The sequence below is a fragment of the Balearica regulorum genome, chromosome Z, assembly GCF_011004875.1.
Source record: "Balearica regulorum gibbericeps isolate bBalReg1 chromosome Z, bBalReg1.pri, whole genome shotgun sequence".
In the NCBI taxonomy this organism is placed as follows: Eukaryota; Metazoa; Chordata; class Aves; order Gruiformes; family Gruidae; genus Balearica; species Balearica regulorum.
In genome coordinates this window covers 17,321,908-17,338,103 of record NC_046220.1, presented here as the reverse complement: position 1 = coordinate 17,338,103, position 16,196 = coordinate 17,321,908, and the positions used below count along the sequence as shown (strand labels likewise).

At 37.0% G+C, this 16,196-nt stretch overlaps 1 protein-coding gene across 1 annotated transcript in view; it reads left to right on the top strand.

Moving 5' to 3' along the window:
* MCCC2 (methylcrotonyl-CoA carboxylase subunit 2) overlaps positions 1-16,196 on the top strand; it is a 39,165-nt gene that overhangs the window by 19,818 nt on the left and 3,151 nt on the right. The window contains exons 8-16 of the mRNA XM_075739791.1: positions 2,659-2,723; positions 3,698-3,797; positions 4,716-4,811; positions 6,023-6,095; positions 6,297-6,373; positions 8,448-8,514; positions 8,791-8,947; positions 9,738-9,852; positions 11,710-11,795. Of these exons, the coding sequence (XP_075595906.1) occupies positions 2,659-2,723; positions 3,698-3,797; positions 4,716-4,811; positions 6,023-6,095; positions 6,297-6,373; positions 8,448-8,514; positions 8,791-8,947; positions 9,738-9,852; positions 11,710-11,795 (836 nt within the window). The remainder of the gene's footprint in view (positions 1-2,658; positions 2,724-3,697; positions 3,798-4,715; positions 4,812-6,022; positions 6,096-6,296; positions 6,374-8,447; positions 8,515-8,790; positions 8,948-9,737; positions 9,853-11,709; positions 11,796-16,196) is intronic.

Below are 16,196 nucleotides of genomic sequence, written 5' to 3'. Positions count from 1 at the left end.
TCATCTTTGTGGCTCTCCTCTGGACTCTCTCCAACAGCTCCATGTCTTTCTTGTACTGGAGACCCCAGAGCTGGATGCAGTACTCCAGGTGGGGTCTCACCGGAGTGGAGTAGAGGGGGAGAGAAACACTTCCCTTGACCTGCTGGTCACACCTCTTTTGATGCAGCCCAGGAAACAGTTGGCTTTCTGAGCTGCAAGTGCACATTGCCAGGTCATGTGGAGCTTCTCAGATTCTCAGGGCTGCTCTTAATCCAGTCTCTGCCCAGCCTGTAGTTGTGCTTGGGATTGTCCTGACCCACATGCAGGACCTTGCACTTGGCCTTGTTGAATTTCATGCGGTTCGCACGGGCCCATTTCTCGAGCTTGTTTAGATCCCTCTGGATGGCATCCCTTCCCTCCAGTGTATCAACTGCCCCACACAGCTTGGTGTCATCGGTGAACTTGCTGAGAACATACTCGATCCCACTGTCCATGCTATCCACAAAGATGTTAAACAGTGTTGGTTCCAATACCAACCCCTGAGGAGCACCACTCATCACTGGTCTCTACTTGGACATGCATTCCAAGTGTCTTCTGTGTTAATAGAAATCAGTGCTCTGTTCAGACTTGTTCAAAGTTCTGCAGTAGTCAGAGAATCACAGTATGTTCTAACTGCATACGGTGTCAGACACATAAAGAGAGATGTATAGAATTATTTTATAGAATCATAAAATCACTTCGTTGGGAAAGACCTTGAAGATCATGGAGTCCAACCATTAACCTAGCACTGCCAAGTCCACCACTAAACCGTGTCCCTAAGGACTACATCTACACATCATTTAATACTTCCAGGGGATGGTGATTCAACCACTTCCCTGAGCAGCCTGTTCTAGTGCTTGATAACCCTTTCGGTGAAGAAATTTTTCTGAATTTCTCTTAAAAGTATGTTCTTCTGTTTGTTGTTTAATGAAGATGCAAGTTAATTATGTCTCTGACAGAAACTTTTTTGTTAATGAGTATTAGAATGCCACACCTTCATGTTACATGGGTAGCCATTCAAATTTAAAGCAAAAATCCTACTAGTAAAGAAATATCTATGCTTTATTTTACAAGCTTAACAGTTTGGAAGTGTGTGTGTATATTTGTGTATTTTTATATTTATATATTTAGTGTGCTTTGGGTTTAGGCACAAAACTTGGAATCTGTTTTGGAAGTGATGATAGTTTTGTCTTCCCTTGTCTCTTATGCTGGTTCTGTACTCTCTATGCGTGAGGAGTAATGGTTTCACCACCTTGCAAGGAATCCTTTTCAAAGCAGTTACAGTAGAGCAGAAATGGATCAAGAAGTTTGTTGGGTTTTTTTTTTTTTTTTTTTACCATGCAGTAAATGATACTCCTTTGCTTTAAGAAGTTCACTCACTCTCAAGTTTTCATGTCAGGTCTAAGATTTAACAGAACTAGGGTTTGATTATGCGTTCTAGGTAGTTTTATGGAGACATCATACATGATCCAAGCAGTTTTATGCCATTAATATGCTTTTTAAAGAAAATTATCCTTACTAAATTATTGTGTGTTTAATGGAATATTTCAAAAATGAAAACTGCTAATGATTGTTGTACAGTTAATATTTAAATAAGTTAAAATTCACAGAAGAGTTTGTGTAGAGAAAGCAAAGTCAGAGAATGCTAAGCTTCAACTAAGATATTGTTTGTTTGAAACAATGCAGCAAAGTATCACATTTGAAATTGCTTAAGTGCTAAAAAACTTGTGAAAATGCATGTTCATATATCTAAAGGGTGTGTAAGTATACTGACACTAATAATGGGCACAGCAATAATTACAACAGTAAGTGGAGAATCTTTCTCAATAAAACCTACATATTGATCCTAGAATAAAGATACAAAGGCAGAGAGATTAAGTAATTGTGACAAGATTCTGTGTGTCATGGTTTAACCCCAGCTAGCACCACGCAGCCATTTGCTCACTTCCCCACAAGGGGATGGAGAAGAGAATCAGAAGAGTGAAAGTCAGAAAACTCATGGGTTAAGACAAAGACAGTTTAACAGGTAAAGCAAAAGCCACACTCGCAGGCAAAGCAAGACAAGGAATTCATTCCCCACTGCCAATGGGCAGGCAGGTGTTCAGCCATCTCCAGGAAAGCAGGGCTCCAGCACTGTAACAGTGACTTGGGAAGACAAACGCCATCACTCCAAACATCCCCCTTCCTTCTTCTGCCCCCAGCTTTATATGCTGAGCATGATGTCATATGGTATGGAGTGTCCCTTAGGTCAGTTGGGGTCAGCTGTTCCGGCTGTGTCCCCTCCCAACTCCTTGTGCACCCCCAGCCCACTCGCTGGTGGGGTGGTGTGAGGAGCAGAAAAGGCCTTGGCTCTGTGTGAGCACTGCTCAGCAGGAATGGAACCATCCCTGTGTCATCAACACTGTTTTCAGCACAAATCCAGAACATAGTCCCATGCCAGGTACTATAACAAAAATTAACTCCATCCCAGGCAAAACCAGCACACTGTGTTGTCACATTTTAAGTGCTATTAGGGAGAGTAACTGAGGAAATAGTATTAATGAAGAAGTATTTGCAAAGATCTTTTATAACTAAGCCAGTATAAATATTAATGCAAGACAAGTGTCAACTCTAAAGCTCATTTTCCTTTTTTCATGGTAGGTTAAAGCAGCAACAGGTGAAGAGGTATCAGCAGAGGACCTTGGAGGGGCAGATCTTCATTGCAGGTTTAAATATTTTCCCGGAGTTAATTTCTTCCATCCCTTTTGACTTAGTAGGGTGTATTTTATTTTTAATTTTTATTTTATATTTGATTTTTATTAGCTTATTTTATTTTTATTTTGGTTTATTTTATTTTTATTTTGTTTTACTTTAGTTTGTTAATTTATATTTAGATTTTTTTTTACTATATTTAGATTTTAAAAATTAAGATTTTCTTTGTCCTTATCTGGTGCTGATGAATCATTTTATTATAGTAGCATAGTTACCTTATGGTTTTTAATGCTTTATGGTTTTTACTGCTTTAAAATACTTGCGTGTCTAATGTACTCCAGCATTACGCATAATATGGAGGACTTTACTGTTTAATACTGACTGTTAACAGCATAATACACACTGAGAATGATAATATATTTTGCAGATTTTATCTTTCTTACTGTCAGTTAGAACTTACTACAAACGAGATCTGTATAGCGTGTGATTTTTGTAAGAGAATGCTTGTTATCAAAACAAAGAATTCTATGCACTTTCTGGTTCTAAAATGAAAAGAATAGTAAAGCTAGGTATTACTGCACAATAAATGCTTCATTTTTACTTCATTGAAGTGAATAAAAATTATTTTTAAGGACAGTTCGTAACAGCTCTGTAAATATATGTTTTCTTTATAATTTCAAAAGGATTTTCATTTCCATTTGAACAATGTTTGTCATCTTTTATATTGTTATTTAGATTTTTTACTTCCTAGAGTTGCTATTTTATGTCATGACTGATAACTTGAATGTACTGTTTCAAAGAAAAGTTCAGGCATGGGTTTTATTTTGAAAGTAATTTTGTAACAAAACATGGAGAGCTGTATTGTAGCATCTATATTTTAAAAATAAATATAAAAGTTTTGAAGTCTTAAAAAATTTTAAAACCTCAAATTTTCATTGTCAGATTTTTTTAAGTCAATATTGCTATTGTTATTGTTATTTATATACAGAAAATCTGGTGTAACAGATCATTATGCTTTGGATGACAATCATGCACTTCATCTGGCAAGGAAAGCTGTAAGAAGTTTAAATCTCCAAAAGAAAGTAGATGTAAGTGTATGTAAGAATATGAAAACACTGCATTATTTAAATTAGGAATGCTTTTCTTCACCTGATTTATAGAACTTATTTTTTGTCTCTGACTTTAGACACTTTGAAAATGGAAGTTACTGAACTTGTCCTTAAAGATTTCTCTAATGTTTCAGTTCTGCAGTTACAATCCTGCTGCATTATTCCAAATAAAATCACTGGGATTACATGCAAGAGTGAAGCAACCAGAACAGTGCTTCAGAATGACAGAATTGTGCTTTAACCCAGTCGTGCAAGGTGCTTAATTTAATTTTAAGCCCACATGATCATTCCTGTGGACTTAAATTAGATACCTGCTAAAGCATCTTTTTGAATACACGTTTTCTGTGAATATTAATTAAAGGTATAAAGCTGAGGGGATAAATCTAAATGATGTTATTGTATTGTGTTGATTTAAAAATTTGCTGTAGAAAACAGGATGGATAGCATATGGGGGAGGAATTGCCTTAATTTGGCAGGAGATCTGAGAGGGTGAACTGAAATTAAAGCTCAGCAGCTGAAGGAAGGCAAAATTTTGTATTCAGTTGTGTGGCAAAAATCTTCATCAGTTTTTCAGAATACTACCTGCCTAATAGGACACAGGGGGAAAGTAAGCCAATGGGAGGATAGGCTTAATTTTTGATAACATGGAAGAAGTGGAGCACATGTGGAGGTATGCACAAGAATAGAAATAAAGGTAACAGTAAGTGAGAAAGTCTTATCAGCCTTCAGTTCAAGAAATATGATCTTTATGCAAAATGAGGATGAGACAGAACAGGCATTTTGATGTGGTTGGTGAAGAGAAGACTGTGCTCAAAGCAGTTGGTAAATGTTTGGGGTTTTTAAATCATAATGTGGATTAATAATTACTTTGTTGTGTAAATTGGTGAATTGCCACAGGTGACTATAGAACCATCAGAAGAGCCTTTATTTCCTGCTGATGAAATATATGGAATAGTAGGCGACCAGCTGAAAAGAAACTTTGATGTCAAAGAGGTATGAATATAAATGCACAATTCCCATGCCTATATATGCACTCAGTTTGTGTGCAGGAAATCTTCCTTTATATCATCACAGGTTGCCTCCAGAAATCTGATTTGGGTATATAGTGAATATTTAAATTTCATAAAATCTTTTAATGTATTTTTTATATTTTTTGTCCATGTTGCAATGGCAATGACATAATGCTTTTTGGTTATACTTTTAAGAAGGATGAGCAAGGGTGAGAGATTGATAACATTCTGAAAAAGCTGCCAGGAAATAGGAAACTATAATGTTGGCAAAGCATAGATTTGCCAAGTGATATGATAGCTTTCTTTTTCTCTTAATCTTGATCAAATATTTAAATATTTATGGAGTATAAGCACCCCCAACAATTCAGTGCTCTCCCAGCCACATAGGGAGGCTATTGTACTCTGCTGCAGGTCTAGTGTAATTATTTGCCTCAGTACCTTCATCCAAGACCACATCCTTTTTCGTATTTTACATAGATCACATTTTTAGAGCCTTTTTCACTACCAACCAAGCATTTATTTTAGGAGGAGTCTTAGTACGTACCTTTCTTAAAATACTTTGTCAGAAATTACTAGGATTTGCTTTGCATTAAGGGAATAAAAAATCAACACTTTTATTGAATGTCACACTACACTCTTGAAAGTTGTAATAGCTTGGATCTATGTTCTTTTAAAGTTGAAACCAATACCTTCTGGTGAACATCTTGGTAGCAATGGGTCTATATTTATATAAAATGGGCCCTTTGCATCTCAGAGAAACCTCGGAACACATCATCTTTATTTTTGTATGTCACAACTTAAGCAAAGCTCAAAATAAACATACATCTAAGAAAGTGACTCATGGCTATATATGCTTTTCTCTTAATAAATGTGAGTCTATTGATTAATGTTTAATATAACCAGAGGTAGCAGGTTTTCTTTGAAATTTAATTAATCAGGAAAACTTTGTTTTGTGTAAGTTAAACTGTTTGGTTAGAATAATCTTGAAATTTTGTTTTTTATAAACGTAGATAAATCACACTTTAAAAAGTAAATGGCCTTTGCCTGCCATCTATTTATATGGTGGGCTGTTTGATGTTCTCTAAACGGAAAGCATTTATTTTAAGTTATATGTTAGCATGGTCTTTCTTTCTAAACAAATTAAAAATTACAAAGGATTAGGAATTTCATTTTATTTTTCTATTTTTTCTTAAGGTCATTGCTAGAATTGTAGATGGAAGTAAATTTGATGAATTCAAAGCCTTGTATGGGGATACTTTAATTACAGGTATTTAGAAATATATTATAATTATTCTGTATATGTTCCCACTGGTTTTATAGTTGGATTCACTTTGTTTAGCTCAATATTTTTAACAATGTTTTTCTTCAAAAGAATAGCAGTTTCTGTTATCAAAAGAAAGTGTTATCTTTATATGCTATGGTAAAATAAATATATGTGAAAATTAACAAATTCATCTTTCTCCTTCAGGATTTGCAAGAATATTTGGTTATCCAGTAGGAATTATTGGAAACAATGGAGTTCTTTTCTCAGAGTCAGCAAAAAAGGTAAATAAATAGATTATTAGCTTCTTTGCCCGTGAGAGACAAAACTTCTGGTAGACAATTTGCTCTTGAAATGAAAAGCTTTTTTAAATAATGAAAGTGGACTGGCTCCATGTTTTTCATGTAAACGTGAAATTTTTTCATGTAAAAATTATTGACCATGTTTTAGAAACAGATTTTTCTGATATGAAATAGATAGGTCAATAGGAAAATCTAGTTAGAAAAACAGCATTTGAATTTGCGTGACTACCACACAGTTGAAATGGTATATCCTGAAACTTACAGCTATTACATGAAAGGTCCATGCTGGTAGCGTAAAATATCCTATTAGTTATAATTCTGAACCTCTAAACTGTGAACTAATACAATAAATCACATTGGTTTTCTAATAACTGGAAAAATTCAAACCTGGATTCCAGTTCATTGGTTTATCAGAGATTTAATTTTCATAGTTTGCTGCTGTGGCAGCTCCTGGCTCGGACTAATATATGAAAACGTGCAGTCTCGTAACATCTGTGGACTAAAATACCTGTTTTGTGAATTAAAGGGCATCTTTGATGAAATATTGTGATTGCATTACAGTTAACAGTGCTTTATAAATTGGGCTTGGGAGATTGGTGGTGATAATGAGTTTCTACATATGGCAGAGTGGGTGGTACCTTCTTCTATGTTGTTTGGTTTAGTTCTTTAATTTTTCGAGAAACTACTGTCAGTTGAATTTTTTATAAGAGCAATTATATACAGTAGTTTTGTTCTAGCAGGCTCCTCAAACTAATGGTGAGGAAATCAGTACTGAAAATGTGTAGGAAAAAGGAAACCTTGGTGAGAGATTAGGAGAAAGGAAGTAATTTTACTTGATTTATTGCTGTAATAAAATAATACACAAAATTGAGTTTCATGTACTGAAGGAATACTTTCAGCTTGTAGCACTGCAGTAACTGGCATTGGTTTTGGCTAGCATTTGTTTTAACACCGTTATTTCCAAGTTGAAAATAACACTTTCAGTATTTCTAATACTTTCGTTTTTTTTCTGATAGTTTAGTGCTGTAACTTTTTTCGTACCAATGAAAAAAATGTAAGGAATCTCCTGCTGACTTTTGCTGGCATATAAGTACTGTAAGAGGACATGGTCAAGTTTCACTTGTTCCACTTCTTGGGAGTTCTTTGTCCATGATATTACTTCTGTAAACATCATAATCTAACAACATTCCTTTTTTTTCTTTTACATTTTTGTAACGAATTGTGACACATCTTTTTCCCATGATCATCACTATGCTTTTCGAGTGCTTCGCTGGAAAAGCTAGCTAAAGGTTATGCTTTATGATTTTTCTCTCTTTTTTGTTTTCTTTTCGTAAATATTGCTGGTTTTGTATTGTGAAGAGGTTAGAGTTTTTTTCGGTTGCTGTGCTACATAGTTGGGGCGGGTGTTTACCAGCAGTGTGTTAAATAACCTGAGGACCTGTATTGATTTAGATTATTTCTAGTTGAATCAGAAGCTTGGAATCTACTATTTGTGTCTTTGCTAGGAAGATGGTCTTTCCTAGAAAATGGGGAGAGGGCATCTGCCCTGAGAAGAATGAAGGAGTGTTGCAGCAATTTGCAGAGCCATGAGCAAATAATGTATGTGGGCTTTTCCCAATTTCAGAGAAGAATTTTCTTTTGTACAGGAAATGGGGAGTTATTTTTTCTGAATGGCTATCTTAATTTCCGTGACACAGTCTTACAAAACTCGACGTCAGATGCCATACTGTGAAGCTGTCTGTGGTTTAACTGCGTATTGACTGAGTCAAAACAGTTGAGCTTTTCAGTGTGAGCAGTAATGCTTTTTAAGGCTATTACTTCTGCTTTACCCTTGGACTCATACATTTTATTGGCATTTTCTTATTTCTGCTCAAGTGAATACAGGTTTTGCAGTTGACTTTGGATGAAGCAGAAGTACAGCATTTGCTGATGCAAATACTCCCATGGACTTCAGTGGAAGGAGACTTGTCACAGACTTCAGAGGGCTGGTAGTGGTGGCTTCACTGATCCAACTTTTAATGGCTTACTCTTTTTTTTTTTTCTTTCTTCTCCACAGGGTACACATTTTATCCAGTTGTGTTGCCAGAGAAATATTCCCATTGTGTTTTTGCAGAATATTACAGGTGAATAAGATCAATATTTTGAAGTTTTACTATGTTGTAGGCTTTGTGATTAACTGTTGAGGCTGTGACTTTTAGACAGCATCTTGTGTGCTTTGTTGTACCTACATCTCCAGCCTGTTCTGAAATCAGCCTGTTGGCAGCTGGTGAAGGCCTTGTCTTATGATTTATTCTTAAGTTTTTTCTTCATGTGGTATAAATAAAGCACATAATATTACATATTGCACAATATAACAATACAAAGTTAGTCAACCTTTTCTTCGTGTTGTAATTCTTTAGGTTTCATGGTTGGTAGAGAATATGAAGCTGGAGGGATAGCAAAAGATGGTGCCAAGATGGTTACTGCTGTAGCTTGTGCCAATGTACCTAAAATAACAGTGATTATTGGTGGTTCTTACGGAGCTGGAAACTATGGGATGTGTGGAAGAGCGTATAGGTAAGTGTTACTTCAGATCATGACAGGAGATAAGACTAAGTTCAGAGAACATAACCTTGAAATACCATTCTGAAAAACTATCTACACTCTTGCAGAAATTGTGCTATTTGGAAAACAAAACAGTTCTGAGTGAGGACACTCATAAGTAAATAACAACCTGTAGAGATTGATAGGCTTGTGATTAACCTTGAATTAGGTGATGGAGAAGATCTTCTAACATGTAAGCATGCTGACAAGCTTTTCTCCTGTTTTATCTCTTGGAGGAAAAATTGTACAGCCCTAAAAAATAATGAGGCAGTATGGGCTGGTCCTGTGTTCTGCATTTATATGAAGAGTACCAGCTTTTGTAAAAAATCCTTACTCACTTTAATGAGCTTGTTTTTATGAGTAATGTTTACAGAACCCCCTGAGGATTTATTTTTTGACCCTTTGGACATGACTCACATACATTTTTTTTCATTTTTTCAAGGTCCCCGATACTATTCAAGTTGCTGATGGTATTTTTAAAGAGAAAAATTTTGGGGGAGGTGGGGGGGGCAATGTGAGATGAAGAGGCTCAGGAAAATGAGAAATAAATTTTTAAGGTGCTTGAATATAGGAAGTGAGCAGAAATTTCGCATTTTGAAACATAATGCTGCAAGCATTGAATTATGTTAATTTGCATTCTTTCAAAACTAATACATTGTAAGATTTTCATGCATTAAAAAGAATTCTTAGCTGAGTGAGAATTAGTTCTTTACTAGGAAATAAAGCAATGTCTTATTTTAATATTTAATATGTATTTTTTTAGTCCAAGATTTCTTTATGTGTGGCCAAATGCTCGCATATCAGTGATGGGAGGGGAACAAGCTGCAACTGTTCTAGCTACAATAGCTAAGGACCAAAAAGCAAGGGAGGGAAAACAGGTACATCTTTCTTCTTTCATTTGCAGTAATGTCATTATCATTTACTCTTTCACTTTATGAACTAAGAAAGGATGTTACAGAGAGAGATACCAATGAACTATGATGCTCCCAATGCCATCTAGTGCATTGACAAACATGAAGCATTTGTGTAATGTTATGGTTTACATCTTCTAAATGTGAAGAACTTTCATGACATTGCTTGTCTTTGCTTAAAAAGAGGAGTATTTCTGATATCATCGTCTTTTTGTATTCTGTGCACCAGATTATTACTTCTGCCCAAGAGGAGCAGCCAGGGATCCTCCCTGGTTTGAGAGTATGAGGAGGAATATGTAAGAACAAACTGTCTTTCCAGTTATTTTTGAAGTAGGCAGTTTTACAGAAAGCTTCAAATTATTCAGTGACTGAGAATTGTGAAACCTGTGACAGCAGACAGCTGTAGAAGTTTGGAAAAGGTTTTGACTCAGTTCAAGATTTTGATGGAAAATTAGTGGTATTTTGTTTAAGAATCTTTTCTAGTTTCTCAGTATGCGCTTTTCTGCTGTGTTTTTTAAATTATATTGTTTATGTTTGTACTGGTGCCTTGGTCCCATAAGAAGTGATTTTATTGTGATTTCTTAAAATTGCTTGTATTTATCATGAGTAGTTACTCAGAATAATGAAGTGGTATGTACATATTATCTCAACAATTCTTTTTTCTACAGTATACTTGGGCTCTCTGTGGATAGAATATATTCATAGAATCATAGAATGGTTTGTGTTGGAAGGGACCTCAAAGATCATCTAGTTCCAACCCCCCTGCCTCGGGCAGGGACACCCTCCACTAGACCACGTTGCCCAAAGCCCCATCCAACCTGGCCTTGAACACTTCCAGGGATGGGGCATCCACAACCTCTCTGGGCAACCCGTGCCAGTGCCTCACCACCCTCACAGTAAAGAATTTCTTTCTAACATCTAATCTAGATCGACCCTCCTTCAGCTTAAACCCATTACCCCTTGTCCTGTCACTACACTCCCAGATAAACAGTCCCTCTCCAGCTTTCCTGTAGGCCCCTTCAGGTACTGGAAGGCCACAATTACATCTCCCCGGAGCCGCCTTTTCTCCAGGCTGAACAACCCCAACTCTCTCAGCCTGTCCTCACAGGAGAGGTGCTCCATCCCTCCAATCATCTTTGTGGCCCTCCTCTGGACTCACTCCAACAGCTCCATGTCTCTCCTGTACTGGGGCCCCTAGAGCTGGACGCAGTACTCCAGGTGGGGTCTCACCAGAGCGGAGTAGAGGGGCAGGATCACCTCCCTTGACCTGCTGGTCACACCTCTTTTGATGCAGCCCAGGACTGCATCTCTCTCTGTCTTAATTTCCCAAATCCCTAAGATGGACAGGATGATAATCAGAAAGAATTTTGAGAAAAATAATTGTACTTAATGTCAGTAAAACATGTTAGAAACTTGAAAATTTTTTGGATTACAGTGATGACCACTCGGGATCATAGAGAAACCTAGTGTTAGTATAGCACAGACTTGTTTTATTAAAAAATCTTGCCAAAGAGAGCTCAGAACAGGGTTCATTCAGTACAGTAGCTTCAGTAATTTTCAGATGCTAATCCCCAATTATTCTTACACTCAGTTAAGTATATTTTTACTGTCCTTTTCCCACCCATCCATTTTGAAAAGTAATATTTTAATTTCATTGTCAAATATGCTAAATTGATTATTGTGCGTAAAAAGGGGGAAAAACTTGGGGAGGTCATTTAGGCAGTTTCTTTTAGTTTGATGCTGCATATAAAGCTCTGCTGTCATTGTGGATGAAAATATTAAAGAATATGTTATCTGTGTTTGTTTATTTGCCTGGTTTTTTAGTTATCTGAGGCAGATGAAGCAGCTTTAAAGGAGCCGATCATTAGGAGGTTCGAGGAGGAAGGAAACCCTTATTATTCAAGTGCAAGGTAACATATAAATGACTTTTCCAAAACTTAATTGTGATCACAGGACATAACAGTAACATCTAAATTTTGGTGTTGAAGAACAGCAGAGCAGAGCAATCTGGAACAAAGACTGTGTTTGATGTGCAGGAGTGTAACACAAGTTTCAAATCAATGTTTTGTTTGTCTGGTCTCTGAGACTTTGTAGTATGTACTATTCCAGAAGGCGGCATGCACTTGCAGGAATTATTCTGCTGGTTCTGTAAGTAATGCTGTGGTAGCATGGAGTTTATGTTCTATGTATTTTATTCTGGGTAAGTTTTCTATCATTCTGTCCAGCGTAGTATCTGGTCGCCTTTCTAAAGCCCATTGAATGGTGTAATGAGTGGCTGCATGTCTGTTAGGAAGAATTTATTTTAGTGGTCTTCTGCAAGTAGAAGAGGCTGTGTGCAACTCTCAGGTCATGATCTTGGAAGGTGACTGTATTGGATGATAGCACTCTGGATAGGGTGTTAGCTGATGGGTGCAGCATATTCACGTTTGTCAAGAAGTCCTTTGCAGCATTTTGTGCTCAGGTTTATGGAATATTAGTAAATGCCAGGGAACTAGTTAGGCTACTGAGGCAAAGGGCATCCTGGAGTGTTACCTCTGGAAACCAGCTTGAAGGCTTTCTTGGCCTCTGATTGTTAGTCTGTTAGTTTCATCCTAGCTGTACTAATCTTCCTGCACTTTTTTCTGCTTGGGGTATCCAAAAGCTAATTCTCCACAGGCTCTCAGCTGCTAGTGATGGTAGAGGATAGCATATAATAACAGGGCTTTACTGTGCCTCTGTGGCTTCTCATTTTGCAGAAGGAATATTAGTCTCATACAACTGTGGAATCTGCTGAATGTTTTTGTGAGCTGAATTAGAATTACTAATGGTTTTCTTACCTGCAAGCTGGGAAGTCTGGAAACAAACTGAGTACAGAGTGGTTAAGATATGATACATTTTGATATGGCATCATGGGGAGAAATTACGTGAACAGGTGTGTGCAAGATACTCTGTCAAAGATACGCTATCAGTGTCATAGAGATGCCAGTAAGAGAGGAGTTTGGGGGCCTTTTTGTCTAATTTGATACCTGCTTAATCTCGTGTATGACTAAATTTGATGCAGCAGCAGCAGCATAGCATCAGTGAGCTCCTTTATGAATTGTTTGTCATGATCTGAAGGAAGATACAAAATTAATGGTAGTTTTTACTCCATTTTCTGTTGGGATAGTGGAATGAACTTAACTGAAATAATCATACCTGGGGGATCCATGTTAATTTCAGTGTATATTCAAATGAACGACTTCATCAAATGGAAGCTCTTGCCATTTTGCCCTGACTGGTGCTGTGATGCGGTAAGTGTTCTCAGTAGGATATGTAGCACAGGGTTTGTGCTGTCATCTAGGCAGGTTTCAGTGGTGCAGTCATATAGCGCATGGGTCATGGATTGAGGGAGGGTTTTAGTCTTGTCACTGTTTGGTCTTTGCTTCTGGCAGAAGCCTGTTTGGTAGTGTTGCAGAGTCAGAGGTTCTCAGCTTCTTGAGGTTTTATGCATGTGTACAACCCCCACTGCTACTAATTCAGAGTGTTTTGGGACTTTTACATATAATTAACTAACTCCATCCCAGCCAAAACCAGCACATCAATGAAGATACCTTAGTGAAATCCTGAATTGTTATTGATGTGGACTTTCTGGTGGCACACTGGTTTTGATTTTTTTTAAATCTTTTCAATAGATTTAAATTTCATAGGGTTTTCCCCAAAATGAGAGGTGATGTAAACTGTTAAAGAACTTTAGTGCTATTTCTTTTAGTACCCCTTAAATATCCAGCCTAGTACCTGTCTGACAAAACCTTGTGCCCTGAGGCAGGAAGGAAAAATGAAAACATATATTGTAATATTTTATAACTGGCTTTTAAGGAGAGGAATTTTCCACTGATATAATAACATTTGAAAAATGAGTCAAGCTGTCTGTATTTAAGATTAACCTCTATCATGGAGGAGAAGATGAATGGTTTGGTTTGGTTTTTTTTTTTTACATTTGCCTTTTTTTATATGTTCACTGGAAACACAATCATAGTCTGTTTGTACTCATGATTGAAAATAATTGGATTTATTTAACATTCATCATTATATTAGCAATATAAAAACTTGTCCTCTCCCAAAAAACAACAGACCATTGTCATTATTTATAATAGTAAGTTACTAATCTGCAAGAAAGTCATGTAAGAGTAAGGTTAGAATTAAAAAAAAAACAGATTCTAAATTTTTAATAATGTCCAGTGATTTTTAGATATAAAACTTGAGTATTTAACACCAGCTTTGTGCTCTCTACTGAACAACTTTTACCAGTTTATGTTTCCATAATATCTGGCCATTTTGTGAAGTTAGGTTGTAAATCCTGAAGGCACCTCAAGTAAATAACTTAAGTTTGCCTAGCCAGGGCTGAGGAAGTGCTCTTAATGCAGGGTGTCCTGCCCTTCGTTTAAGAAAGGGTAGTTACGTACTTCTTATTGTGCCTGTAGCTTGGAAGGGAAACTTAGCGTGCACGGATGTGAGCTGGCTGAGAACCACCTTGGGTCTGGGTTGCATGTGGTTGGATTTATGTGATGCTGCACTCAAGCTAATAAGTCCATCTGAGAAGGGAAGTCAAATGTCAGAGTTGAAGCCCCGCTGAGGTTTTTCTGGCTAAAAGCAATGAAAGAGAAATGCTGCTTTTCACTGAGGAGTGTTTGTGAGTGTGTGACTGGCTCAGGTCAAGATAGTTCAGGCTGGTTTCTCTCTCTCTTCAATCTGTGTAGGTACAGTCTGCATTGTCTGGGAGCTCTTAATTGCTCTCTGCTGTCTTACAGGGATAATTAGCTATATCAGTAGATATTGCTATGTTTTCTGCCCTGATCTCATGCCTTCCTGCCAATATTACCACGTGTGCTCCTTATTCCTTCATTTATTGCTAATTCCTAAGCAAGATCTCAGACCAATAGCTCAAAAGTTTTCATTACTGTGGAGTAGGCTGTCCAAGCAGAAACAATGACCTGAGTAGGATTACAGTTTTTGCAGCAAGTAATGTACTTGAGGGAGGGATTTGGCCACCTTGCATCTTGGAGCCAACCCATTGGTGAGCCAACATCAGCAGCTGCTAATTGGCGAGCATTTGCCATAGGTCAGAGAGGAATAGTAACCTGTTCCTTTTACTCTAGAGGATGCTGCCTGTCTGGTCCTAAGCATGGTAAAAAACCCAGTTGACCGTCAACCAAATATCAGGGTGCTGTATTGAAACTGAATCTGGACAGCCTTCGTTTTGTTAGATGCTAACTAGATCCCTCCACCAAAAAGGCCAACAAGAAAACTCCAACAAACAGCTTTGTATTACTGAGAGGAAAGAGTGATGAGCAGAAAGACTGCTGCCTGTACTGCTGCTCAGTGCAGCCCATTTGGAGGCTCCCTCATGCTGCCTTCTTGCAAAGATTCGGGACCAGTCTACCTGAGCCTTAATGTCTGTTGAGATTGATGTGAGCCTTTCCAGTTGACTTCATTAGGCTTTGAATCAAGCTTTTAGCAGTAATAATGAGATAGAAGGAAAATGCCCTAATGATCTTAAAATACAAGCAAATTTCCCTGTTTACATTGCTTATATAATTTTGCTTATAAATTATAACTTGTTATAAATACAGGATGTCAGTACTGTTCCCCACAGTTGTATTTTCTACTCAAGCTTTAATCAATTATTTGAATAGAACCTTTCACAGTGAGCAGTCTTAATTAACAGCAGTCATTAGGCAGCACCCTTTTTAATGAGTTACATTAATTTGCTTACAGGTTTCTAAAAAGGATTTCAGCAGTTTGCATCTTAACAAATTATATACTTTTGGTGGATTTCATTTCTTTTACTCATGGTGTCTCTGTTACAAATATTTTATGAGTGTAGATGTGACTCATGTTCTAGCAATGGCTTTTAATAGATAGTTTAATTATTAATGTTACATCCAGTAGAGAATGTAGTTTTCTTTAAACAAAGAGAAGCAGAAGCCAGGGGTGACCATATGAAAGCAGCTTGATGCAACATAAAAGTTTTGTGGTTGTCAATATAAGTTAACTGTGTTGTTACAAAAAACCCCAAATCTGCCATTAAAACATGCTCCATGTTTAGAAGTATTTGTTACAGTGGTAGTCACTATGAAGTTGCGGCTTGGCAGATACTGCATTAAGTTGGTGATTCTTTTTGATTCAGTTCATCCCTTCCCTCTCCAGACCCCTAACAGATTTATTAAACACTTGCTAAGAGAAATTCCTTCATTCAGTTTCAATGTGTTTCATAGATAAAAAAGTTAATTGCAAATGTTCATTTAAAAAAGTTGATCTGCAGAGCAAACAAACCTGTAAGAGTCAAAAGACCC